At 52.9% G+C, this 26,011-nt stretch overlaps 2 protein-coding genes and 1 long non-coding RNA gene across 3 annotated transcripts; all 3 read left to right on the top strand.

Annotated features, from left to right (window-relative positions):
* Positions 1–1,339: 1,339 nt before the first annotated feature.
* LOC119090857 (uncharacterized) lies at positions 1,340–3,931 on the top strand. The gene is made up of 2 exons (XR_005093314.1): positions 1,340–1,389; positions 3,125–3,931. It is a non-coding gene; the product is annotated as an uncharacterized LOC119090857 (long non-coding RNA).
* Positions 3,932–5,795: 1,864 nt separating this feature from the next.
* Positions 5,796–19,414, top strand: LOC119090855 (uncharacterized). Its single transcript, XM_037213595.1, has 3 exons — positions 5,796–5,992; positions 18,427–18,554; positions 19,277–19,414. The coding sequence occupies exons 1-3, from the start codon at positions 5,887–5,889 to the stop codon at positions 19,412–19,414; spliced, it is 372 nt and encodes a 123-aa protein (XP_037069490.1). The 5' UTR covers positions 5,796–5,886.
* Positions 19,415–22,393: 2,979 nt separating this feature from the next.
* On the top strand, positions 22,394–25,642 carry LOC119090856 (uncharacterized; the record flags this gene model as incomplete). The annotated part of the gene is made up of 3 exons (XM_037213596.1): positions 22,394–22,475; positions 25,022–25,147; positions 25,474–25,642. Coding segments are annotated over exons 1-3 (377 nt in total), but the record flags the coding sequence as incomplete, so codon positions are not given.
* Positions 25,643–26,011: the final 369 nt, after the last annotated feature.

Here is a 26,011-nt window from a genome sequence, read left to right as displayed (position 1 = left end):
GCGCGCGCGGCGCCTACGCGACCTGGTGTGTCCCCGGAGCCCGTGGTTTGGTATGACTGTGGAGCCCTCGCCACACGCAGTGTACGTCCGAACTGACGCGTGTCCGTGGAACTTATGGCGTCACGCGTGTCGTTTGTTGGACTCACGCGTCGCACGCGGCCGTGGCGTAACCTGATGTGTCCGTGAATGTGTCCTGAGGAGCCTGCGACGTCAAGCATGATGTGTGTTGGATCCGCGTGTCGTATGCACTGTCTGGGCTTTGGACACAATGTGTCCGTTGAGCATGTGATGTTGACCATGAGGAGTGTTGGCCCCATAGGATGTGCAGCGTCGCTCGTGGCTGGGACCTGGTGTGTCGGTGGAGCCCGTCATGTCAGGTGTGAGGCCCGTCAGGCCTGTGGTACGGGCCGCGGTGTCCGTGCCACCCGGCCTCCACGGCAGGCGGCGGCGAGGTCGTCCGGTGACCGCCGGCCCGTGCGGCGCCGCAGGACCTGTTCGCGGCGCAGACGTACGGCGTGCTGTACCCGGCCGACCGGCTCAAGGTGGACGTCAACCCGTCGGGCGTGGTGATGGTGCGCTGCGGCGCCGTCGCCGGCCGCGGCTTCGGCCGGCCGCCGGCGCAGCGGCTGACGCCCGGCCGCCGGCTGCCGCTCGCCGCCGGACGCTTCTTCTGAGGTGCGCGCCCCAGGGAGGCTCGTGCCTGAGACGGGCGGGGCGGGCGTTACGGTGGGACTGGGTGTGGGAGGGTGGGGTTGTTCTGGCGGGGTCGCGTACACTGCGGGTCCGTGCGGAAATGGAAGGGTTCTATCTGTCGTACTGTGGATCAGCAGGGAAAAGCAGGGGTCCAGGGGCTGTCTGTTGGTCTGAGAATGACAGGTGATATTGACGCTGCTCGGTGAGATCGAAAGGCGTGCACTCTCAGTCGGTTTTGGAGCGAAGCTCGCGAACTTCCGATCCTGCAGAAGGATTCTCTGTCTCCTGATCTATCAACTGGTTCACACGACATCGTCCGGAGAGGGTGAAAGATAGCACGGCAATCATAAAAGTCGCTTGAAGACGCGCATCGGGTCTTACTGCATTCACTACGGACCACCTTTAGCGCTGTTGGGCCCAGTAGCCGATATGCGTCCTCCCCAACTGTCACGGCACGCTGCCCCAATGTGACCTCGAGCCCATCCACAACCCCCAACTGTCACGGCACGCTGCCCCAGTGTGACCTCGAGCTCATCTACAACTGCCGCCCACGCAGTCGGTGACAGTTGCGCCTCGAGCCCACCCACAGCCACCACCCACGCAGGGATGGGAAAATCGAAACGTGTCAATAATGCTATCTTTTCGCAGGGACTGCCATTGTCGGAGACATAACGGATGAGATTCGTCGGTTGTAAGGTAAATCGACGGCATTTTTTGTGCAGCTGTTTCTCATTTCATGTGGACTGAAATAGTTATTTTTGATTATTTGCATTAAACTATTTACGTTTCGTGTGCACGGTTTTAATATCTTGTCATCACTTTCGTAGAATAACTACTGCCATCGATTTTTTTACGTCAGGCTCGAAGTTCGGTTTCGATGGTTATTAATGCGCAAAAATCTTTTGCTTTTCAAAAGCACAAAACGAAATCATTTCGGGGTGTTTATGCGTTACTGCGCGTTCATCTTTTGCCAGGAAATTGGTGTACATTTTTGGTGTCAAAATGTCGTTCTGTTTGTAGCGGTGGTGTAACTGAAAATGTTATAGCGCGTGCATGCTCTGCGATGACGTCATGCATGCACAAAGGAGGTCAGTATTGCTTCATTGATTCAGCAGGCTTTGAAAACGCGCCGTGCTATTTTATGTTTATTTCACGTCGGGACTATGCGAGACCATGCGAACTCAAAGCATTCAGAACGGCGCTCCTGTTAATGCACCCTCAATGGTTGATTTGACCGCAGTAATGGTCTATTGTCACCCAACGAACTGGGTTTCTTCGCCGCCGCGAGTTTCTTTTGTTCGGTCCTGATATGGCCGCCCATTGGTCCGCACAATAAAGGAGCTGTCCTGGTCATGGCGCCTGTTCAGTGGACCTTTGAATGAGTCGTTGTCTGCGATGGAAGCTTGGACTTGTGTATATGCATGGGGTTATACGTACCGTGCCATGCCTGTCGGCACTGTCTCAGCGTGAGCGGGTGTAGTGCCGTGAGCCCTTCCCTGGGCCCTGGGTCTTTCCTTACGAGTGACCGGACAGTTGGCTTCTCCGACTTACAGTACCTTGGAGCTAAACGTGGTAGGAGGGTGATAAAACGCCATTGGACATGTATTGCGAGTCGAATGTGGAAGTAAATAACTCCGTTTTTCATGCGCTGTTGTGAAGATTTTGCACGGCGTTTGTTCGGGCTGCAACGGCACTCGATGCCGCACTCACAAAATTCTGAATTGCGAGCGCAAACAAACGCAGTGCAACGGCATCAGGTTCATCACGTCAAAGTCAGCGATCCACGACGGTCTGGATGTTCATATTTTTGGATGATACTTGATCCGACGATATGTCGCCGTCGATGCCGGTCTCGCTCAGTTCGTGCTACAGGACCCAGAGTGCTGAGCAGGCGCCGTCCGCGCGCAGCCTGGTGTCGACCGAACGCTTCACTGGACGCTACTTCAGTCCCCTGGAGAAACTGTCCCGCTCATTGCATTACGTGTGCTGCTTGGTGCTGCGTGGGGGGCGGGTCACCGTTCAGGCAGCGGCTGGGGCGAGGCATGTGGGTGCCGCGCGTGTGCGTGCCACCGCAGCGGTTTGTGGTCGGTCCCGTCCCCTGTCCGCAGTGCGTGCCGCCGCAGCGGTCTGTGGTCGGTCACGTCCGCTGCCCGCAATGCGTGCCGCCGCAACGGTCTGTGGTCGGTCCCGTCCGCTGTCCGCTGTGTGTGCCGCCGCAGCGGTCTGTGGTCGGTCCCGTCCGCTGTCCGCAGTGCGTGCGGCCGCAGCGATCTGTGGTCGGTCCCCTCCGCTGACCACCGTGCCGTGCCTCCACCTGTCACTGCCTGCCTGTCCCCTGTGGGTCTCACGCCGCGTAGTCAGGCCCTGGCCGGGGGGCTCCTCAGCCGGCGGTGTCTGCCGCCGCCTGCCACTGCTCCGTCTGCCGTTGCAGGGCGGCCGGGGAGCGGGCCGTGCCGCCGACCATGCTGTGCTTTGTGCCTTGCCGACCGGCCGGGTGAGACGCGGGCGACCTCGCCAGAGACGGCCCGCCGTGGTGGCCAGCGTCGTCTGAGGCCCCGACGCCGGGCTGGCCGGACGTCGGCTCAGCGCTCTGCTACGGGGCCCGTCGGCCAGAACGGGCGCAGTTTCTGCTCCTGGGTCAGCCAGGCCAGAGCCGGGTCGAGGGGAGGGGGTAGTCGCTCTGGTGGTCCATCGAGATCACCAGCTTGATTGTACGTAGCTAGCGAAGGATTATCATGCTTCTCATCCGCATGTATTGTCTAGGTGTGCTCTGCCGTTGCTCTGTCGTTTGACGTTGGCGCGTATGACTGACGCCAGTCCACCTCCAAGATGGTGCGCTTTGATTGCGTTTTACGGCCCGATTTGAGTTCACCACGAGCGGTAAATTTCCAGATGCAAAGCCGTGTTGACAAATTGTGCATAACGGTGGGTATTTCTGCGGAGAAAGTTGTGGAGTCCAGCCGTGTAAGGTTTGGCCATTTACCATTGTGGGCAAGGTTTTTAAAACTAAAAAGAACGCAACAAGGCGACACACCCCAGAATATGGCCTGTTTGAAATGTTAATGCGTAGGTGTTCTTGCTATACATTTGAACCGAGTGTGTTTATGAAACCGTATAAGGTTTGGAAGACCACTTGATAATGTCGCCTGTCCTGTGGCGCTTAGGTGCGCGTCTATATGCGTACGGACATTCCCATCACGGTTGTGTTTGATGCTGCAGAATAAACTTGACAAATGCTGCTGTCCTGTGGACCTCGCCGGATGTGAGTGAAGTGAAACAAATGCCCAAGATGGTGGCGACTAGACTGGAAGTCGCGTCTAGTTTGCATCAATGTGCGTTTTTCTGCGGAAGGGGGCAGTTGTCGGAGGCATACGTTTGTAGCTTAGTCAGAGGGCGGCGCCTCGACTCGGCTTTGCCCTGTGTCGATGTAGCACCGTTGCGACCAGTCATCGATGCATCCAAGCTGGCATGGCCTCCAAGGCTTCAGCTTCCCCGAGCGGCTTACCGGGTCAATAACACACAAACGCTTTGCACCGGATCCGAAATTCGTCGTTGAATCCATTCAAAGGCGTAGAACGAGGTCAGAGCCCGCTGAAACGCGAGCATTTTGAAACCAAGTAAATCTCTTGTGTAAATGCCTCGTCGGTCTGCACATAAATTGTCTTGAGAAACTATGCCACTCATTGCACGACACGTATAACATGCTACGGTAGGTCCTACGACAGCGGTCGTTCACAGACACCTACCGCTCTCTGGCCCGGATGCTACGGTAGCTCCTACAACAGAGCGGTCGTTCACAAACACCTGCCGCTCTTTGGCCCGGATGCTACGGAAGCAGCTACAACAGAGCGGTTGTTCTCACCCACCTACCGCTCCCCAGCCCGGATGCTACGGTAGCTCCTACAACAGAGCGGCCGTTCACAAACACCTACCGTCCTCTGGTCCGGATGCTACGGTAGCTCCTACAACAGCGGTCGTTCACAAACGCCTACCGTTCTCAGGCCCGGACGCCATGGTAGCAGCTACAAAAGAGCGGTCGTTCTCAAACACCTGCCGTTCTCTGGCCCGGTCCGCGACTTCAACCGGAACCGCTCGAGTGGACGGCACCGCGCGAAAACCACACACCTAACGATTTAGGATGCAGTCAGGACCTGCCTCCCAGGGGGCACGTGACATATCGCTCTTGAACGTCCTCCTCCTTGGAATAAGCGTCATTCATGTGACAGCCTTGTGTAGACAATAATTATGCAACAAGTGGTCGCATCGCAAAACCATGGTGGTGCACATGCATAAATACATCACACCTTTGTTCGCAAGCCACGTAAGCAACATGAAATACGTCTCCCTGATGTATCTCCCACCGTCGATTGCGCATGGGCATTAATAAAAGCAAAACCACACGATTTCACCCAGTGAGGCACTTACATGGATGGCACGTGTCGGCAGACACCTGCAGAGCCACTGTGCACCAAACTTTGCGCTATGATCAAGTGCCTTCAGCTTCGCTGGAAGCTTGTGCTCTGCCAGCAAATGCATGGAAGTATTTGCTACCTTTGTACATGTGCATGGCACAAATATATAGCATGGTTCAATACATGTTCCGTTTCGACGTAAGCTCCGTGGTGGACTTGAGACATGCCAGAGCAACAACTCACCAGTAGGCTGTTGGCCGCGTAGAAATATTTCATCTTCCATGTGGTGTGTGAAAGGCACCGTGGGTTCGATTATATATAACATCATCTTCGCTCGACATCAGGGTCACCCGGGTCACTAGACAGCCGCGCAACATCAACTCATCATCCTTAAAAGATCCACCGCGGCTAGCTGATCCATACGACGAAGCTAAAATATGTCTAAAATCAGGATCACTAAGTAGTTTCGAAAACTGCACAGCGGACTCTGTGCGAACTTCGATCCCAAAAGCTGTCCACACACCTCAAACACTCAACACCGATGCCAAAAGCTGTGGCAGGCCGAGTGGCCGGAGACGCCGACTGCCCGGCGCGCGCCGCATTCGTCCGGGCGGCCGCCAACCCCCGCGGCCCGCGGCAGTTCCGGCGCAGTCGGCGGCCGGCGTCGGCGCCCGCGGCTGGATGCTCGCCTACCTCGTGCTGCTCTTCCTGCTGGTGTTCGTCACCACGTTCTTGTGGCGAGCGTCCGTCTACACCGACCCGCGCCGCTTCTAGGGCCGCCATGGCGGCCACGGCCGGGTTCGTGCAGACGGTGCTGGCCAGCGTGTGTCTGGAGACACGGCTGCCCAGCCTGCCTACCGTGCCGCCGCTGACCGCCACACGGCAGGGTGAGTGTGGGCTCAGCGAGCTGCCGAGGATGATGATCGGCTCCGCTGCCACAGCCAAACAGGTGAAACTTATTGCGCTTCTCCCCATCCGCACTTCACGTTGGTGAGGTTTTCCGCTCTTCAGGCGGGTTGTCAAGAATCTCCACTTCCATAACTTAACAGCAACAAAGTGTTTGCGTCCTCTCTTCCCTTCCCGCGTTTAGCGTGGTCCGAACGTAACAGCCAACGCCGTCAATATGTGACTGTTGATGCCAGCCCGTGACGTGCCGATCAGCACTGTCACTCCTACCCGGCTGGTACCGCCACACGGCAACGGTCGACAACGCCGGGACGCAGCAAAATGCTATCAAAATATTGATGATGTAATTGTTATTCCTGTAATGTTGTCGCCATTATGGCTTAATGTGAGTGTTCTAATGTAGGTGATGAAACGCTGCGTAAATGTTTTGGTGTAACGTTAATGCCAACAAGCGACAGCTAGTTTGTGAACGCTAACATTCGTGAATGCTAATGCATGTGACCGCCAAAGACACCAGTCCACAACAATTCATAGCATCGTCGCGTAACTTCCGACGTTTTCACTGGCGAGACTGATACCAAAGTAGAAAACGATCGGCGCCAATTAGCTGTAAACGCCATCAGTCAAGTCAGCACCATAGGCAAAACCATTTAAAACCAGCATCATCACCCCTAATGATTAACACCACTGGACAGATGATCGCGATAATCGCGATGTCTTGATCATTGCATGCCAGTTGGAAGGTACGCAACGGTCGACGTCGCCTGTCCGTGACATTACTGAGTTCGTAACGGAGCCGGCACCGAAGGCTCGTCGCTGTGATGCCATTCGAGCGGTACGGTCAACTTTCTACCCTTTATAGCCAACACCATAAGAACGTAACCGTCGACATGTGCTGCTCCTAGCTTTCAACACTCTTATTTCTTAACACTTGGCACCATTAGTCGGTTACGGTCAACACTGTTAGTCTTTAGCGGTCAGCACGACCAGCCATGGCTGTCGTCGTTGGTCCTAAACGGTCAACAGAACACCGCTGGTTCGAAGTGGTCAGCATGGTCAGCGTTAACTTCGCACGGCAGGCCAGCTTGACCCTCTGGCCTTCCTGGCCCATCACCAAACCGGTGCGTTCTACGCCCGTAAAATTCGACGTCTTTTCATGCATATTGGTCTGATCTACCCTGACAAAATGGCCATGCCTTGCACAGCCCAGAGAGGGCTCGGGGTGGTGGGAGGCACGTCAGCACAAGTCGTGGTCGCCTCAGAGGACTGCACTGTCCAGATTACTTCCTATTACTGAGGGACGTCAAATGACCCGAATTGTTTTGAGTACGGTGAAATGACATCAGTAACGCAGCGGCCATGCCCATGACAGACTTTAAATTACCATTAACAGATGTGTAGGCCATGTCAGGAGGGCGATACCATGATGAATCGGCGCTGGTTGTGTGCTAAAATCAGTGTGTGGTGCTCATTACGAGGGAAGCCGCAGGCCGGGTGAGCCTGCTTGAGCTATATAAGTTTTCAACTTGAGCGGCCGAACCGGCCCGCACCGGCCGCTATGTCTTTTAGGGGTCAATAGCTCGCAACCCTGGCTGCAAGCTGATGCACCTCTCAGCAAAAAAAAAAAACAACATCAAAATCTGTAACAGGTGTGTTACGTGAATTATCAGGCATTTGTAAACAAGGAGTCTGCGCTTGGGCCAATTTTTCCAGCAAGCTTGCAATGCCTCTACAATTGTACTTTCCCTACTGCATGAATGCGTGAAAGGATTCAATTTTAACACTGAAACGTGAAATACCAGGGCCTAAGCCGTGTCCAGATCTCGCTGATCCAATATCAAAGCATCCCATCGACACGAGGCTGATATATTCTGATGGAGGAGAAAACGGAAGATTCCATAGAGGACGCTGTGGGTCTATGTGTGTACAAGTTTACGCGTTTTCGTGCGCAAGCAATAAAATATCCTGTTTTGGTGGTAATTTTCAGAATTGGTGTCACATCTCAGCGACCACAGCACATGCAGATGTAAAGCTAACGTAACGGTGTATGTGAATGCACCGGCCACGACTCGATGATGGACCTGAAAAACTTCCCGGTCCGTGCATTGGCTAGTAAGCGACTGAGAGGTGGCAGGTGCCACCCACCTCTTCTGAAAACGATCTCGGATACAAAACACTGCAGCTCAAGTGCGCAGCCATAGCACACAAGGGAGGGGCACAGGGTTGACAGATAGTAAAAGGGTGTGATCCCCAACCCTGTGCCCCCCAGGGTTGACGAATAGTAGAGGGCCCTGACAGTAAAAGGGCATACCATCAAACAGCAAGGAATCGCCGAATATGGTCCATCTGTTAACGAGGCCATGTTTTTACGTAAGTTGTTCAGTGCACTGGCGAGTAACATTAGTCACACAGATAAGACGGTAGTATAAGCCTTATTCTTCGGAGAACCATGGGATTGGAGATAACGTTAGGATGATATTTCGGCAAGATGCCTTCCTTGAAACAATAGCAGAAGTGAAGTCAAAATTGCCTGCCCATGATCCTATTAGATTTTTCAGGTTTTTTTGAAAGAGCAAGCCATAGTTTTTACAGGGCACCAACATTCAGGGGATTGTACAAACGCCGATTGCCAGCCATTACCAAGATACAGCTCCCGCCTATGGATTAGAATGCCCGGACATACGTGTACGTACAAACAAATTCAAGCAAATAGGCATCACGCATCACGCTTCATTCGGACATGCAAGCGAGTTCAAGTAAACAGGCATCACACATTGCGCACCAATTATTGCGCGATGTGTGATGCCTGCTTTCTTCAACTCGCTCGCATGTTCGAATAAAGCATGATGCGTGATGCTTATTTGCCTGAATTCTTCTGTATGTACACGTATGTCCGGGCATTCTAATTCTTAGACAGGCACTGTATCTTGGTAATGGCTGGCAATCGCTGCTGAATGTTGGTGTCCTGTGAAGATTGTGGCTTGCTCTTTCAAAAAAACCTGAAAAATCGAGTAGGATCATTGGCAGGCAATTTCAAGTCACTTCTGCTATTGTTTCGGGAAAGGCATGTTGCTAAAATATCAACCCAATTATGTTTCCATTCTCCTGTTTTTTCCCAGGAATAAGGCCAATACTACTGTCTTATCTAGGCCATGTTTTTCTTTAATATTTTCATGCTTACTTTCTCCAACTAAAAAAGAAGCTGAGAAGTACCACAGCTCATTTCTGCCTAAATGCATCAAAGAACTGCATGAAAAGATCGCTCTTAATTTTGCATTGGTTCCATGGACTTATTCTAGGCCGATGGGACTCAGAGGCTTTGTCAGAATCTTTATCTTAGTTTACAGAGATATGAGGGACCCTGCAAGCATGCATCGAAGTGGGTCAACAATATGTATTAGCATGGCCAAGTCATGTTTGTCTGAAAATTTTCAACATGCAGTCAGAGTTATTTAGTAACATGGATCATGTAACATAAAATTGCGAGAGTTGAACTCTCCAAAAATCATAAAAATGCCCAACTTTAGGCTAGTCTTTGAATTTTTCGATGTTCTCAATTGTTTACTAGTTAACAGATCTGTCCTTTTTCTATAAAACGTTGCCCTGCATAACCCCTTAGGGCCCTAGGTTGCCTATGTTGGTCCTAGCAAAATTAATCTGCAGGAATTCAGATAGCTCGTCCGATTATTTAGAGATCTTTTTTATTTGCCGCATCTGATTATGAAAAAGGCCGAGGCATGACCTCTTGTTGTGCACTGTGGGCTCCCAACCTACACAGGGGCGCAAACCACTATTTCGGCGACCCAGACCAATGTAAATCGTACCCCCGGTTTCGCTCCTGCTTGAAAAATGGGCCCCCAGGGTTCAGATTGACAGTGAACCAACTGTTCAATGTCCGTGATCTCTGGCCGACTCAGACACCGGCAATGTTTCAGAGGGTCATCAAACAGTGCAAGAGGACCTCTGACTGATATTCCAGGTCATGATCCTACAAGCCGCGATCCTTTGTGTGACCTACAGCCAGTCCTTCGGACCCTCATACCCTCCAACAGGGCCTTTGATACTCGGTTCCGGTGGGTCGCCCGGGCCCCTCTCCAGGCCTCATCGAACACTGGCCTTGGTCGGCCCAGAGCCTCTGCGGGCACAGGACCCTCTGTTAGGTGCTGTAGGCCCCGGACAGATGCAGAGGCCCCGACCAGTGTAAATAACTGGCCCCGGCTTTGCAGCTGATTGGGAAGTGGGCGCTCAGGCCCATTCCGATACGGAGCCGACTGCGCAGTACTGGTGGTGCCTGACCGACATATAGACCCATATCGACTCAGGGTGTCCCTGATCGGCGCCCAGAGCCCTCTGACTGTCATTTGAGAGGCGGTCGCGCAGGCAAAAGGGCTGGTCTCTAGGCCCTTGAATGAGACTCCGACCAGCCCTTCGTGTCTTCAGACCTTCCAATTAGCCCTTAATTGTCAGACTCTTATCCTTGGCTTATCCTGGTTGGACCCCCCGGGCTCTTAGGGCCTCCTCGAACACTACCGCTGGTCAATTTGGGGCCGCTCGCAAGCACAGGCGCCGTGGGGCCCCGAGCAACGCAAATCGCTAGCTCCAGCTTTGTCATTGCTTAAGAAATGGGCCCTCAGCCCCATGCCGCCACGGAACCGACTGTGCATTACTGCTGGTGTCTAACCGATATATAGGCCCTTATCGATTCAGGGGCTTTATATAAGCGCGCAGGGCCCTCTGACTAGCATTGGAGTGCCCGGCCCAGCCTGCCGGGGCCCGAGCTCCGGCCGGTGCTTTGGGCCCTTCGAGCATTCAAATTGGGCCCCTAATCGTAGATCCCGAGTGGCTGCTCGGAGCCTAAGGGGAAAGGGGTACGTGCTCCCTGTGCCCCCCCCCCCCCCCTGCCTGCGCTACTGCTGCAGCCTAAACCAAGGAAGGTTGGGCCATGGAAAATACACAGGCGTAGTGTGCTGTTCAATTCGACCAGCATTTTCCCAAAACATTCGTGTTTTTCTATAGTGTATTTTTGATCGCCAAATCTGTAAGACAGCGAGCTCATTGGTGTCCTGTATTAACACTCCTGAGACCGACCGGTCTTATAGCCGGAAATTTTTCAGCAAAATATTTTTGAATTAGCTGGCGAATGCTGGATTTGTGAAACTCCATCTGCAAAATTTCCATGAAATGCAACTCCCACGCGTGAACGAACACCGTTGGTACCGGTCGCCGCCGGTGTCTGGGTTCACCAGCTTAGTGTTTGGCATCCCCTAGCTTCCTGCTAGCGTTTGCGTCTGTTACGGCTCGCTCGCCACGCGCTGCCCGGGCTGCCCCGCTGGCGTGATAGCCGGAATCCTGCTGCCGGCCTCGCTCGTCCGGCGCCGCCTGGGGCGCCCCGCTGGCACGAGAGCCGGCACCTGCTGCCGGCCTCGCTCGTCCGGCGCCGCCTGGGGCGCCCCGCTGGCACGAGAGCCGGCACCTGCTGCCGGCCTCGCTCGTCCGGCGCCGCCTGGGGCGCCCCGCTGGCACGAGAGCCGGCACCTGCTGCCGGCCTCGCTCGTCCGGCGCCGCCTGGGGCGCCCCTCTGGCGTGGTAGCCGGTACCCTGCTGCCGGCCTCGCTCGTCCGGCGCCGCCTGGGGCGCCCCTCTGGCGTGGTAGCCGATACCCTGCTGCCGGCCTCGCTCGTCCGGCGCCGCCTGGGGCGCCCCGCTGGCATGATGGCCGGTACCCTGCTGTCGGCCTCGCTCGTCCGGCGCCGCCTGGGGCCCCCTCTGGCGTGGTAGCCGGTACCCTGCTGCCGGCCTCGCTCGTCCAGCGCCGCCTGGGGCACCTCTCTGGCGTGATAGCCGACACCTGCTGCCGGCCTCGCTCGTCCGGCGCCGCCTGGGGCCCCCGCTGGCATGATGGCCGGTACCCTGCTGCCAGCTGCGTGCCGGTGGCGAATGCACAAGTTGTGTGGAGAAGGATAAATAATGTGACAACCGTGAACCTAGGGAAAGGTCTTAGGGGATGATAGTTAGGATTTAATGTGTGCAATATCAAGAGCCTTTTTCGTTGGCAACGAAGTGCCCATGGCACTCCGACAAGGTTCCAGTGCTGCAGAGGTAGACGCAGCCAGTCACGGTGGCGTGGCGAAGTAAAGCATACGGAGCAAGAACGGCCATTGTTACAATTGGTAACAACCGGCAGATTGTCTTTCATATGTCTTTCAATGTTTAACCGTAAGGATCATGGCCCACCTACCTCGTGAAACTTGCGCCTTACATCCACCAGTCATCTGGAAAATCACCAGAAGCGATCACAAGTAATGGATCATGGGGCATGAGGCAAGTGGCACAAGTTTTGTTACAGCGGGCTGTTCATTATCAATTATTTTAACAACCCTTACTGTCATAGGTCTGCATCCACCGGTGTTTCAAATATAGCTGTTGGCTTGTCATAAATGCAGGTTACCTGAATGCGTTTTTATATGACTTTCATAGCTGCTACTGTGGAAAGGCTTTTCCATTTTAACGTCAAAGAAAAATACATATGAATGAACAGACACCCACAAACCCAAACTCGTGAAAAACATGATCGGTATGTCATGTATAAGCATAACTTGCGAGACGTGATAACTGTATAATATTATGCCTCCATATCATGCTATCATTGTATCCCTCGACACGCACGTGTCGCTAGGATCGGTCATTGACCGGCACCTAACAACTCGGACATTATTCTACATCGGTCAGGTCAGGGACGCACGACGTAACACTACTGGGGGCTCGACGAACGGGTGCGAGCATTTTGCAGTCACACTTCTTGTCCGTGCCAATGTTTCATGCGCGTGCTCCGCCTGGCGCCCGGCGCCCGCGCCGCCCGCGCTGCCCGCGCTGCCTCACGCTGAGCGTCGCGGCCGCTGCCGGATGACCCCGGGACGACCGTGGTACGGTACTGGACCGGCCGGCAACACAGTCTCATGACTCGACTGTGCCGTGCGACCGCGACCGCACTGACGACAAGCAAATTCCAGAAGTAGGGAGGCATGGGTGCGATCGTGCAACGTAACGGCAACCGGTTCACGCCATGTACACGACATGGCACATTTGCAGCAGCACACAACTGCAGCAGGTGAAAGATGATTGGTTTATGTACGTTGTTAAGAGCGTTAGCCAGGAACATCATTCACATGGATAAGACAGTAGTATTAGACTTATTCCTCAAAGAAAAAACAGGAGAACTGAAATATAGTTGGGTTGATATTTCGGTACCATGCCTTTATCGAAATAATAGCTGAGGGTGATTGCAGATACAGATGGTGATATGCATCAGCAATGGACTGAAATCTAACTGTAACTGATTTGTCGCGAACGGCTTCCACCTGTCTGTGAGCTACTTGATTAGCCCCGCCCCCGAACAGCCGTGTATTCAGAGCGTAAAACAGTTTTGTACGCATGCTATGAAAGGGCTCCATTCTGTTGATTGTACATGGTATTTCCCAATAGTGATGCACTTTGGGCGTCTCAAAGCGTCCAAATAAGACTGTTTTCACGCTTAAACGGATTAGGCCTTCTCTACCTGCGGCACTTAATACAATTGGGGCCGTCGATAACGCTTCTGGATGAAAGGTACCGTTTGGATGGGAATAAAGTACTGGTGATACGGTATTGTAGCGATTGTACATTGTTAGTCGCCACAAAGTATACGCTACAAGTGCAACTTGTTAACCGCTTTACCTGCGAGCTAATTTGTGACTGAAGCTTGCAAAGTGGGGGGTTCTGTTTGACCAGCTGTGTATTTCTCCTGCGCCAGCCCATGTCTGAAACTGTAGCCCTCTGGATTCCAGCGTATTTAAGCAGTGGGCTTCCGAACGCTACTTCCGAGAACATACGAGCTGGACTTCGCTGCGCATAGGGACCCTCTGTATTCTCAGATGCCATAGTTTGATTCCTGCTTTCGCCCTAGTCGCATCAAAAGACTTCTGTCCCACTTGTTATGCAGGCCTGAGCCGTGTCCAGTTGATATCACGACGTCCATTCCAGCGCGCGCTGCGCAGGCATTTTGAACAAACACGAAGCGACCGCCAGCGAACTGAAACACTCGTAGCTCCGCGCCGGTTGTGATGACTCGTCGCTGCTAGCGCACCACGTTTGTGTGGTTGACGCACCACTCGTCGCGGCTGGCGCACCACGTTTGTGTGGTTGACGCACCACTCGTCGCGGCTGGCGCGCCACATTTGTGTGGTTGACGCACCACTCGTCGCGGCTGGCGCGCCACGTTTGTGCGGTTGACGCACCACTCGTCGCGGCTGGCGCGCCACGTTTGTGCGGTTGACGCACCACTCGTCGCCGCTAGCGCACCACGTTTGTGTGGTTGACGCACCACTCGTCGCGGCTGGCGCGCCACGTTTGTGCGGTTGACACACCACTCGCCGCGGCTGGCGTACCACGTTTGTGCGGTTGACGCACCACTCGCCGTGGCTGGCGTACTATGTTTGTGTGGTTGACGCACCACTCGTCGCGGCTGGCGCGCCACGTTTGTGTGGTTGACGCACCACTCGTCGCGGCTGGCGCGCCACGTTTGTGTGGTTGACGCACCACTCGCCGTGCGATCTGCGCACCACGTTTGTGTGGTTGACGCACCACTCGCCGTGCGGTCAGCGCGCCACGTTGTGCGGTTGACGCACCACTCACCGTGCGGTCGGCGCACCACGTTTGTGTGGTTGACGCACCACTCGTCGCGGCTGACGCGCCACGTTTGTGCGGTTGACGCACCACTCGCCGTGTGGTCGGCGCACCACGTTTGTGTGATTGACGCACCACTCGCCGTGCGATCTGCGCACCACGTTTGTGTGGTTGACGCACCACTCGTCGCGGCTGGCGCACCACGTTTGTGCGGTTGACGCACCACTCGCCGCGGCTGGCGGGCCACGTTTGTGCGGTTGACGCACCATCCGTCGCGGCTGGCGCGCCTCGAGTTTGAATGGCCAGCGTTTCTGTGACCGGAACGTATGGCGGCCGGGACAGAGGGCAGCCCTGGTGTGGACCTCTGAAGGGCCCAAACCTTCGGAGGAGATTGTGACCGATATGAATAATAGCCAGTTTCGTATTCATGTGCAACAGCTGTATTCACTGGATAAAAGTGGCATCGAAATTGAGCAAATGCATTGCCGAGCGAAGGAAACCGTGTGCAACCGTGTTATATGTCACTCAGATGACATTAAGGGTACAAGTATAGGCTCACCCTTAGTTATAACATTTGCCCTTATTTACTTCTGACGGTTTTCTGAGCGCGCCGCCCGCACCGCAAGCTTTGCTTAGAAAGACTCTCAAAATCGGTGTCACAGGGTCTGATATGTTGCCGGGCCGAATGAGCCTACCCATATGGATTTTAATCGAAGTCTAATGCATGAAAGGGATTAATTCATAACTGTCAACACCATCGGATCACAAAGGTCAACATCATCAGTGCTTTGACCTCAGCGCACTAGTTCACAATGGTCAGCACCATAGCTCCTTAGCGGTTGGCGCCGTTGATCCATAACAGTCAACACCGCCAGGCCATAATGACCAACATCTTTAGTCCATAGCACTCAAACTATCGGTCCACAATGGTTAGCACCGCTAGTGCGTAACGGTGCGCAACATGAGTCCGAAATGGCCTACACCTTTAGTTCATACGATCTACATCATCATTCTGCTTAGCGGTCCACATCCTCAATCCATGGCGGTCAACGACGTCAATTTGCGTAACGGTCCATAACAGTCAACATCACCAGTCTATGGAAGCTAAAACCCTCAATCCGCATCGGTCAACACATCAGGTCTGAGCGGCCAACACAGTCAGTGCGAAACGGTCAAAATCATCCGTCCATAACAGTCGATACCATTAGTTTATATAGGTGGACGCCCTTACCCCGCAGCGGCGCACATATCGGTCTGTAGCGGACAACACCGTTAATTCATAACGGTCGAGATAATTGATCGATCACTGCAAACACCTTTGATTCACTGCGGTCAATAGTGCAATTATATGGCTGCCGGCAAAACCATCAGTCCGTAGTAGAACCCAACAGCTCACACCATCAGTAAGCAGCGGTCAGCATCCTTGGTGCACAGCGATCATTTCAACAATCTGTAGCGGTCAATGCAATAGTCTGCATCGGTCAGTCCAATAGTCTGTAATCGTTCATGTATTCAGTCCATAACGGTCAACACCATTACTTTGCAATGATCAACACCATCACGCATAACTGTCTAAACGATAAATCCATAACGATCAACACCGGCAGTCGGCAACGACCAGCACGATCAAATGCAACGGTAGGCACTACACATACGTGGCGATCAATCCCTTAAGTCCCTTGCTGACGACACTATCCGTTCGGAGCGGTCAGCGCCGCCAGCGGGTAACAGTCAACACCGTGTGCTCGTAACGGGCCAAACTGCCTGTCAGTACGGACAAACTATCACTAGTGCAGGCCGACAAAAGCCCCCCACTAAATATTCATCGATGTTATGTCCTTCTATTCCTAATTTCTCCGCCGGTGTATCCGATGTTGATGCGTTCCTGGTCAGGGAGACGCCTAACGTCCTGGACGCCCAGGCTTAGCAGACGATTAATTACAAATCACTGAACAACCTTGACTGTTTCTGACAGTGAATGACATTGGCCTGTGCGAATTACACTAACACCTGACAACAAACTCCAGACGCATTCACCTTTGTGTTCTACTGTATCTACTACGCCCCCTCGTCCTCGTAGCTGGCTGGAGCCGGCGGCATTCGGAAGCACTCCACGAAATCGTTTGCTTCTTTATTACCCACTTAGCTCATGAACAAGGTCAGGCTACCTGAAAAGTCGCTCGACAAATGGGAATAGATGGGAGGCACCGTTTAACAACGCAGACACGCTATCTGTCTGACGAAGTGCACTCTCGTGTCGAATGGCTTCCGGGGCAAAGAGAAAAAGGCAGACCGGGCTGACAGGTGAAGGACGTGAACTGATGAAGTGACGGTTATTTTGTTGGCATGCCGTAGCTGGGGACGAGAGCTCTAGGCTCTCTCCTCGGGGCAGCGCTGGTCAGTTTGTTTCTGGTTTCTTGTCAGATCTATAGCCCTGGGTTTGAGACGCAGCACAGACTTTTCGCCCGTACGATCAAGAGCTGTTCGTGTTAGGTATTGCCTATTCTTTGGCGTCCTCCAGTGAAAGGTATTATCGTCCTTGGGTAGGGACCCGGGATTGAGTAAGATCCTCTGATCAGGCTCCAATGTTTGTTTTAGATTTTAACTTGCAGCCTTGTGTCAACACTTTCGTTCATAATCGTATGAACGAAGGACCAGGTGTGCGGTGTCTTACCACCTTCCTTGGAAAACTTAGCACTAACCTTGGGGTGAGGCATGGAAGGAACTGTCGGCGGAAGAAGGCGTTACCCGCCCTTTGTATGCTACAGTCCTTCGTTGCTCTGGCTCTGACTGCCTTCTTCCACTTCCTTCTTACATCCAGAGACAGTGCGACTGGTACAACCATTATCAGTTGCTGAAGAGAAACAGATAATCTTCTGAACTCACCTTGCTCACTTCACATCCGACGGCGACGCAAGGTATGCGGCAGGTGCCGTTACTGATAGGACGTTCTGCTGCTAAAGATGTGAAAGCTGCACCGCTGACAGCACGACCAGAAAGTAGTAGCCAAAATGCACTTGGGCTTCCACCCTCTGATTTACCTGCTTAAACACAATACTAACCGCCCATAAATTAAGAAGATTAACTAGATTAACGGAGGCCCAAGTGGTTAGCGAATCTTATCGTCATTTCATGATTGCCAACACCACCAGTCCATAACAGTCAACACTATCAGTAGATAACGGTCAACACCATCAGCCGGTAATGGTCATCAGCACGAGTTCGTAACAGCCGGGAAGACGTCAGGTGGGTGATGGCCAGTCCGCAACGGTCAACACCGTCAGCAAGTGACACAGTTCTCCGCCATGCCACTGCGACCGGCGCTGCCAGTTCTTACCGGCCAGCTTGGCGAGTACATAGAGCGGTATTACCATTGTCAGCATCCTTAGGCGTGTGCAAGTTAGACTGAGTAATATCCAGGCCCTTCTATAACTAATTTCTTCACTCGTGTATCCGGTACTAACGTGTCCTTGGAAACTTGTTTAGTTTTGTTATTGATGCCCTTGTTGTGCTCGTTTATATCAGGGCAATATAACCCAGAATGTATTTGCGTTTTCGCTCTCTGTTTTTTGTACCTAGTTTTTTGAAGCTGCTATTGTCATTAGACATGGATCGCCGATGTTTTTACTTCGAAAGTTATGCTGAGCAGCGCAGCCCGCGGTCAGGCTCAGGTGGAGGTGGACGACCTTCCTCGCCCGCCAGATAGTAGCCGACATCCTGCCACGTACTGAGGTTCTGGCCACGGCTGTTACAGGCTACAGCGAGGCCTGTGCGGCAACAAACGACTATCTCCGCCTGACGGACGGCCAGCTGATACAGTGGATGCGACCCAGCGTCACCAGGGACATGCAGAACCGCACCATTCGGCTCGGCGTGAAGGAGGTGCGGCCGCTCTCCTGCCCGGCCACCGCGCCACCAGGTGGCCGCGCGGGACCACATCAGACGATGTACATCCGTCAGGCATATATATATATATATATATATATATATATATATATATATATATATATATATATATATATATATGTGTGTGTGTGTGTGTGTGTGTGTACTGAGGACATATATATATATATATATATATATATATATATATATATATATATATATATATATATGTGTGTGTGTGTGTGTGTGTGTGTGTGTGTGTGTGTGTGTGTGTGTGTGTGTGTGTGTGTGTGTGTGTGTGTGCGTGTGTGTGTGTGTGCGTGTGTGTGTGTGTGTGTGTGTGTGTGTGTGTGTTGTGTGTGTGTGTGTGTGTGTTGTGTGTTGTGGTGTGTGTGTGTGTGTGTGTGTGTGTGCATGGTATGTTCGATCTGGCGCTGATGCAAATTTGGTGAGGAGCACGTTTGGTCACGGTGAACATGCGCCACCGAGTAGCTCACTTATCATCGCCAGTTAACTGCATTAGGCTGGTGCCATTGGCACAATGCCACAATGCTCAGCGTCATCCGTCCATTAGTTTTAAGGCAATCCCTAGATAACTCCAGGGAAGCCCCCTGAGGTCCCGTTTGTCCAGCGGGAAATGGCCTAGCCAGGTCAAACGTGGTTTGTCATGCCTGGGCCTTCAGCTGATCTTGGCTGGGCATCCGTTGTTTCCGTCCCAGATGCCGACTGCCGCCTATCTGAACTCGACACAGCAGCCAGACCGCTGGTCGTTCCGCGTCATCAACATCCTGGCGTCCGTCTACAACTTCACGCCGGAGTACGTACCCGTCGGCGAATCCGAGCGGCGGCGTCCCTGACGCGGCCGGCGGCTGGGGAGGCCTCACCGGACAGCTACTCAGGGAGGTGAGCGGTCCCAGACAGCTTCCCACAAGACAGATACTCAGGGAGGTGAGCGGTCCCTGACAGCTCCTGCAGGATACCTGGTCAGGGGGGCGATTGGGCCCGCCTAGAAGCACAGCCCACCAGATAGCTGTCCAGGGAGGTGAGCGACCCTTCCCAGACCGAAAATTTTCCGCCGGATAGTTGCTCAGGCAGGTCAGCGGCCTTCCAAGAATGACAGCTCCTTTCTGGAGAGCCGCTTGTCCGTTTGTTTCGTCAGAAGAGGCGTTATCAACCACCCTTCTTTGGTGGAGGACTCACGCGGCTGACGAGGGTTGCTGCGAGCTCAAGGATTCCAGTGGACACCACTAGCTCTGCCACCTGTCCACGAAAATGTCGGGACAAGCTCATTACTTGCACCGGCTGGCGGACTGTCGCAGAAAAGAAAACTCGTGGGGCGTGATGTGACCCCAACGTGCCTGCACCCCCTCATTCTTCTCAACCGTCTGGCATTTAACGCAATCGGGGGACATGGGCATGGACAGGACAGTGATGAATACCCATTTTGAGGTAGGGCAACACAAAATTGTTTAATGTTAAAACGTTTTTATTCAACCATGATTGTCGATTTAATAATAGAAACTTATGTGAGCCCTAGGTAAAATTTCTGGGTTTGAATCCGAGTCCCAGTGACCCAGGTGTGCCAGTTTTTATAAGCTATTGGGGGCGGGGGGGGGCGAACCGAAGGCCGACAACCCACCCCACCTCCACCCCACCCCATCCCCATTTTTTCAACCGGATTTAACCCTCTTTATTTTTGGTTAAACACAATATATGCTTTTAACCTTTGCATAATTTATAAAAGCCTTTAATTTAAGCAGTATAGAAGTCATGCAGGGTTGGATCCAGGCGGCAGGCATTGGACGCATGCGTCTCTTCTGATCGGCACGTGAAGGCGCCCCTTTAGAGGCCACCTTAGGGCGCCGATGGCGCTCTTTTATGGTGGTCATGGGAGGCGGCACGCATTTTGGTTGTGGGGGACGGGGACGGGGTTAGCCATGAAGGACTTAGGTCATCTCCATATTCCAGAGCTTTTCGCTTTAACCTCACAAACCATTGCGTGTCTTATGGCTCTAGGTATGTGAAGTTTATTGCATCGTTTATCCGCTCAGCTGTTACGATTTGTATCTTGTGGTGAGAGCAACCATGACTTTTTGTTATGAGAGTGGTACGAGACGCCACTACGCAGAAAGATCAAAGAAGACAGTCTTTGTATTATAATCATCTTTTACCCACGATATTGTAGCATTCAGCCAAAAACATTGGCGGACCAAGCCAACATTCGAGGCCCAACTCAACAGGGGGGGGGGGGGGGGGGGAGGGGCAGAGCCCTCACAAAAGAAGGCATATCGACACCCGGGCAGTGTCATGAGTTTTGAGTATTTTCCCAAAGTGTACATTTCCTTAACCTGGTGAATCCGAGCCCGATTCAGTCCTAAAATGAATCGATTTACACCAGTCTAGTCCAAAAAGTCATTAGTTTGAGTCCGAGTACTAGCATGGCAAACAGTATCAGTCAGTATCAAACATGGCTAAGATATGTTTCATGTACTGATGGACAGCGAGCACAGTGCAAGTTGTCCCAGACCGTCGGAGAAGAGGCAGGCTTTCTAATACTCATGCGACCTTTAACGTTTCAGGAAGTGGACATGACTGGAAACTTTTCTGGTGTCATCAAATGAACGTCTCGACTTAGTGTCCTTTGGCGAAACGATCGGCTACTCCCAGATTGGACTATTAATAGAAAGACCAAAGGCAGAAACAAGGGACGACTCGCTTCTCGCTCCATTCAGCAACAAGGTATAAGTTCACCTGACATACGTTCAGCTGCTTTACAGTGATCCGTAGTATCCGACAACAGCATGACAGGCTCGTAAAATGATGATGCGCAATAGCCCAAGACGGCGTGGTTTAATGGAAAGAGCTGCATCACAAGCTCCACCCGGTTTGCATGGGTTTGGCGCTCCCAACATTTAATGTCCAGATTTGCTCGCCCTGTCGCTTCGCGTCGAAAGTCGAGACATCTGACAGGCCACCTGCGCTTGCACCTCCCGTCAGGTCTGGATCATGATCCTGATCTCGATGCTCGTCATGGGCCCGTTGATCTGGGGCATCATCCGCTTCCGTGTGTGGTGGCGACGAGCGACAAACACCTGAACCGCATCATTCCGCTGGGCTCATGCGTCTGGTTTGTATACGGCGCGCTGATGAAGCAGGGCTCGTCCCTCTACCCGTCACAGGTGCGTGGGGGAGAGAGACGGAGAGGGAGAGAGAGACGAGAGAGAGAGGAAAGGGACGAGGGAGAGAGGGGAGTGAGAGACGGGGAGAGAGGGAGAGGGCGAGGGGAGAAAGGCGAGAGGAGAGAGGGGGAGCAGAGAGGGAGGGAGGCGAGAGAGGGAGACGAGATGGAGAGGAGAGAGGGAGAGAGAAGGAGAGAGGGATATATATATAATATACAAATATTATATATATATATAATATATATATATATCTATATATATGTGTGTGTGTGTGTGTGTGTGTGTGTGTTTGTGTGTGTGTGTGTGTGTGTGTGTGCGTGTGTGTGTGTGTGCGTGTGTGAGTGTGTGTTGCCGTAGACATGGCTCGTACCAAGATTAGTGATATGTTTCGTACCGCAAATTTTAACTAACGATCTGCAGTCGGTGGCGACGGCTCTTCTGCTTCAAGATAAAACATTATGGCTTACGACCCTTCTCAGCCTGCAGCAAACACGCAGCGAATCAACGCCGCAGCAGACTCGTCTGCGCCCACCCTCCCACTGGAACGCGCTCATTGGCTGCACCGCTCCAGACTCGTCTCGAATGCTGTTCGCACCATGGTGGATCTTCATCACGGTGGTAAACGGCGTTCTACACGGCCAACCTGACGGCCCCTACATGACCTTCTCCGATCTGAAGATTCCCGTCGACAGCATTGACGACATCGATAGTAATCAGAAGTCTTGGATGCCGCCGCGAGGTGAGAAGATGGCACTCCGCCGGCGTGTGTGCCCTCGCGCACCAATGTCATGCCAATCCTGTTAACGCAAACGCGAGCAGAATGGGACGCTGCGGTACTGACAAACATAGCAAATGCATGCACCAGGCAGTTGCAGGAAGTTTTATCTAAAACAGCGGTGAAAATGAGCAATCTTAATTGTATTATTTCTTAAAATCATGAAAAGCTGTAGTTTTTCCATGGGTGTCCAATGGGAAATCATCATTCTCATTCCTGTACTGCGTACAACAATTTTGCTGGTGTAATGCCCTAGCTCTTTTCGCGTTTGCATGTTTTGTTTTTGTTCTCTTATTTGTTCATGCACGTGCACTTTGTTTAGTAACTCACGCAACCGCTTGATAACAAGGAGCTCATCCATGCATTGCCTGATGTGCTCGTGAAAAAAGTTCGGGGCCATACCACATCGACTGGCGTCAATGCTGGCCAAATCATTTGGGTCGCACGTATTTGAAGGTCAGTGTTTCGTTGTCTTTGTTGTTTTGCAGGCACCATACCAATAGTCCCCCCTCTTTTGTCCGTAATTTGATTGTATATCCACTGGCGAGACCCATATAGGTGCTGCATGGAATGCACGTGCAATTAGGCGTGCCAGGATGCTTAGCATAGCGGCCGCATGTACAGTACGTGCCTCATAAAAAGCCACCGAACCACATCAAATGTTATGACTCGAATGCTCGGTCCGGGCACTGGGTGTCACCTGATACGTCTCGGTCAGGGCGCTGGGTGTCACCTGATAACGTATCTGTCTAGCCGCTTGGTATCACATGACACGTCTCAGTCAAGGAGCCGGGTGTCACCTGACACGTCTCATTCAGGGCGCTAGGTGTCACCTGATACGTATCCGTCCAGCCGCTTGGTGTCGTCTGACACGTCTCAGCCTAAGAGCCGGGTGTCACCTGACACGCCTTGGTCAGGACGCCGGGTGTCACCTGACACGGTTTGATCCTAGGCTCGTGTGCCACCGATACGACCGCTATGCATCTCGGTGTAACCCGGCCGTGACCCTGTGACCCGGTGTTCGACCCCGAGGCGGACCAGACGCGACACACGAGGCCTGATGCACTCCATCTGCGATGAGTCCAGGGTGTCGCGGACCGGTCTGAGATGTCATTGGGAAGAGGTCTGTACTGACACAGAAAGCCGTTTATCCTTACGTATTACATAACGCATATTGAACCAGTGAAGGAAGGTCCTCTACGTACATGGACTGTGTCTGGTGTTCATTTTCAAGAGTGATGCGCCGTACCTGCATCACGTGCAGGCCAGCTCCTGCACTGGACCGAGGTAATGAGGCATTGGGGGCGTTAGTCATGACCGAGTCAGCTCTACACCTGTCGGCCCCTTTTTAACGCCTGTCCTGTCGCAATGTTGGCTTTTTCCCGGTTTGCCATACTGTTTTACCAAACAGTCTGAATCGGTAACAGGTCATGAGGTGGCTCATCGCCGTGAAGCGTGGCAATTTTACCAATTTACTGACAACATCCGCTTCTGTGGTGGATGACGTATATTTTTCAATATCTGAGGACAAAAATCTTCATACACGAAATGAATCCGTGCCTTGAGCTTCCAAGCCTATTTTTGTATCCTTCCGTGCAGACGAGTTCGAGCACGCCATATGAGAAAGGGACGCCGTTCGCCGCGTCGAGGGCCAAGCGGTCGTCGGGGGGTGACGTGTCCATCCCCGCAGCGGTCAGCTGGTGGTAAACGGGTCTGGAGCGCTCGCTCGAACCGGTCGCGCGGTAGGTGGACGTCTGCAGCCCTGATTAACGCCTGTGTTGGGATATAGAATGGTCACGGTGAGGTGGGCATTGTCTTAGGCTGACTTTGGAGGTTGCCTAAGGCGGACTTCAAGACATCGTGTATCCGGACTAGTGTTACATAAGTTTTGGACAGGCATTGGACAGTCTTTCTTGCCGAAGGGTCGTACGAAAAAATGCACGTGAAAGCGATGCTCAGGCAACGAGACCATATACGCCATTAACTGGACAGTGACGGGGTTTATGCGCCTAGCACCTGCATCGCTACAACAGCACGCGCAGGCCACGCGCTTGCCGAAGCATGCCGGCCAAGGCGATTCATCGTTTGGCAGCAGAGCGTTTCTTCGAAACAAATCTTTGGAGCATATGGGCTGTCGATATGACGTGATGATGTATTGATGTAAGACCTTTACCTTGCCGTAGCTGCGGAGGGAATCCTTACTTGCGGGTGCTTATGACTGCAAATATTATTTGGATGCGGATTGAATCGTTCATTTGATCTGAGTAGCCCTGACTAAACTGGGCAATATCTCGCATTACCTGCGGGCTGCGGATGATCTAACGTCCAACGGGCAAGCATATTCGAAATACGGAGACAAGACGCCACCTGGCGGTCTGGAATGCCCACTCTGACGCGACAGCCCGCCATCTGATGTCTACTTCTGTCTGCTGCGTATATGTAACAGCAGCATCCAGCTGCACTAGGATAGTCATTAATTCTGACGCGCTTGTTTGTGTTATACATTACAGGGGACAGCATCCAGATGTACGTCAACAGCTCCGACGTCCTCATGGGGATGAGAAGGGCCGGGAAGGGCTCCTTCATCAGTCCCGACGAACCGGCGTCCAAGACTATTGACAAAGTCCGCAGTTCAGGTGGGTGTTAGCATGAGGTTGTGGACACGATGAGATGATAGTGATGCACTAGTTGCAATGGAAAAATACGTTTCATTCTGCACCTTTCGTTTGGCGTTCATAATACAAGTATTTTGCCTTCATGCTCCCCATTGAAATTTAAAGGAATCAAATTTACGAATGCAATAGAAAGTGCCAGAACATTTTTATCAATTAAGCGTCTCTATTTTCATGCCAACAGTAACGTCTCGCCTGCCGATGGCAAATGTCCAGGTCGAATGCGTCATCTAATGGCGTTTGGGAGCAATGTATACCTACATGCAAGACATCGCCTTCTATAATCACAGCGTACGTCTACATCGACGAGGTGTCCAAGCTGAACGCCATGATGATGGCCGACTACTACTCCAGCAACCGCACCTGCCACGTGTATGTGGTGCCCCTCAAGGATGAGTACATCAAGTACTCGCTAGCCGCGCCCAAGGGCTCGTCATTCAACCAAGCCTTCGACCCTTTGTGAGTGAGAGCAATGACAAGTCTACAAGCCGAACACATGCAGCATAAACACTCGCCAGCCAATAGCAGTCGCATTGCTTCAGTGCCACCTTTTGTTCTGGCCATTCCTGCCGTCACGCAATACGCCCACCAGAACAAAAATCGGCGCCACGTCTCAGAACCACATCACCTATGCATCTGGAGCGCTGCTCGATGCAAGAGCACGACACGCATTGACAGGCGTCGACTGGCAAAGCGCAATGTTGTCCCACAAATCAGTGCGAATCGTCGAGCCTCACAGCTTGGCTGCGGACTTTCGCGACCACGCCGTGCCTGTGGCGGCGGCTGGCGTGCCGCCGGTCTCGTACGCCCGATATAGGGTAGAGAACC

Source organism: Pollicipes pollicipes, unplaced genomic scaffold (assembly GCF_011947565.3).
Source record: "Pollicipes pollicipes isolate AB1234 unplaced genomic scaffold, Ppol_2.1 Scaffold_3099;HRSCAF=3633_pilon_pilon_pilon, whole genome shotgun sequence".
NCBI lineage: Eukaryota > Metazoa > Arthropoda > Thecostraca > Pollicipedomorpha > Pollicipedidae > Pollicipes > Pollicipes pollicipes.
This window is presented reverse-complemented; position numbering and strand designations above follow the sequence as displayed.

What these genes read in the sequence shown, in the direction of transcription:
- LOC119090855 (XM_037213595.1), top strand. Translation starts at nt 5,887, where the DNA reads ATGGCGGCCACGGCCGGGTTCGTGCAGACGGTGCTGGCCAGCGTGTGT. An exon ending in GCTGACCGCCACACGGCAGG is followed by an intron (nt 5,993 to 18,426) that starts GTGAGTGTGGGC and finishes CGGCTGTTACAG; the next exon opens with GCTACAGCGAGGCCTGTGCG. An exon ending in TTCGGCTCGGCGTGAAGGAG is followed by an intron (nt 18,555 to 19,276) that starts GTGCGGCCGCTC and finishes TTTCCGTCCCAG; the next exon opens with ATGCCGACTGCCGCCTATCT.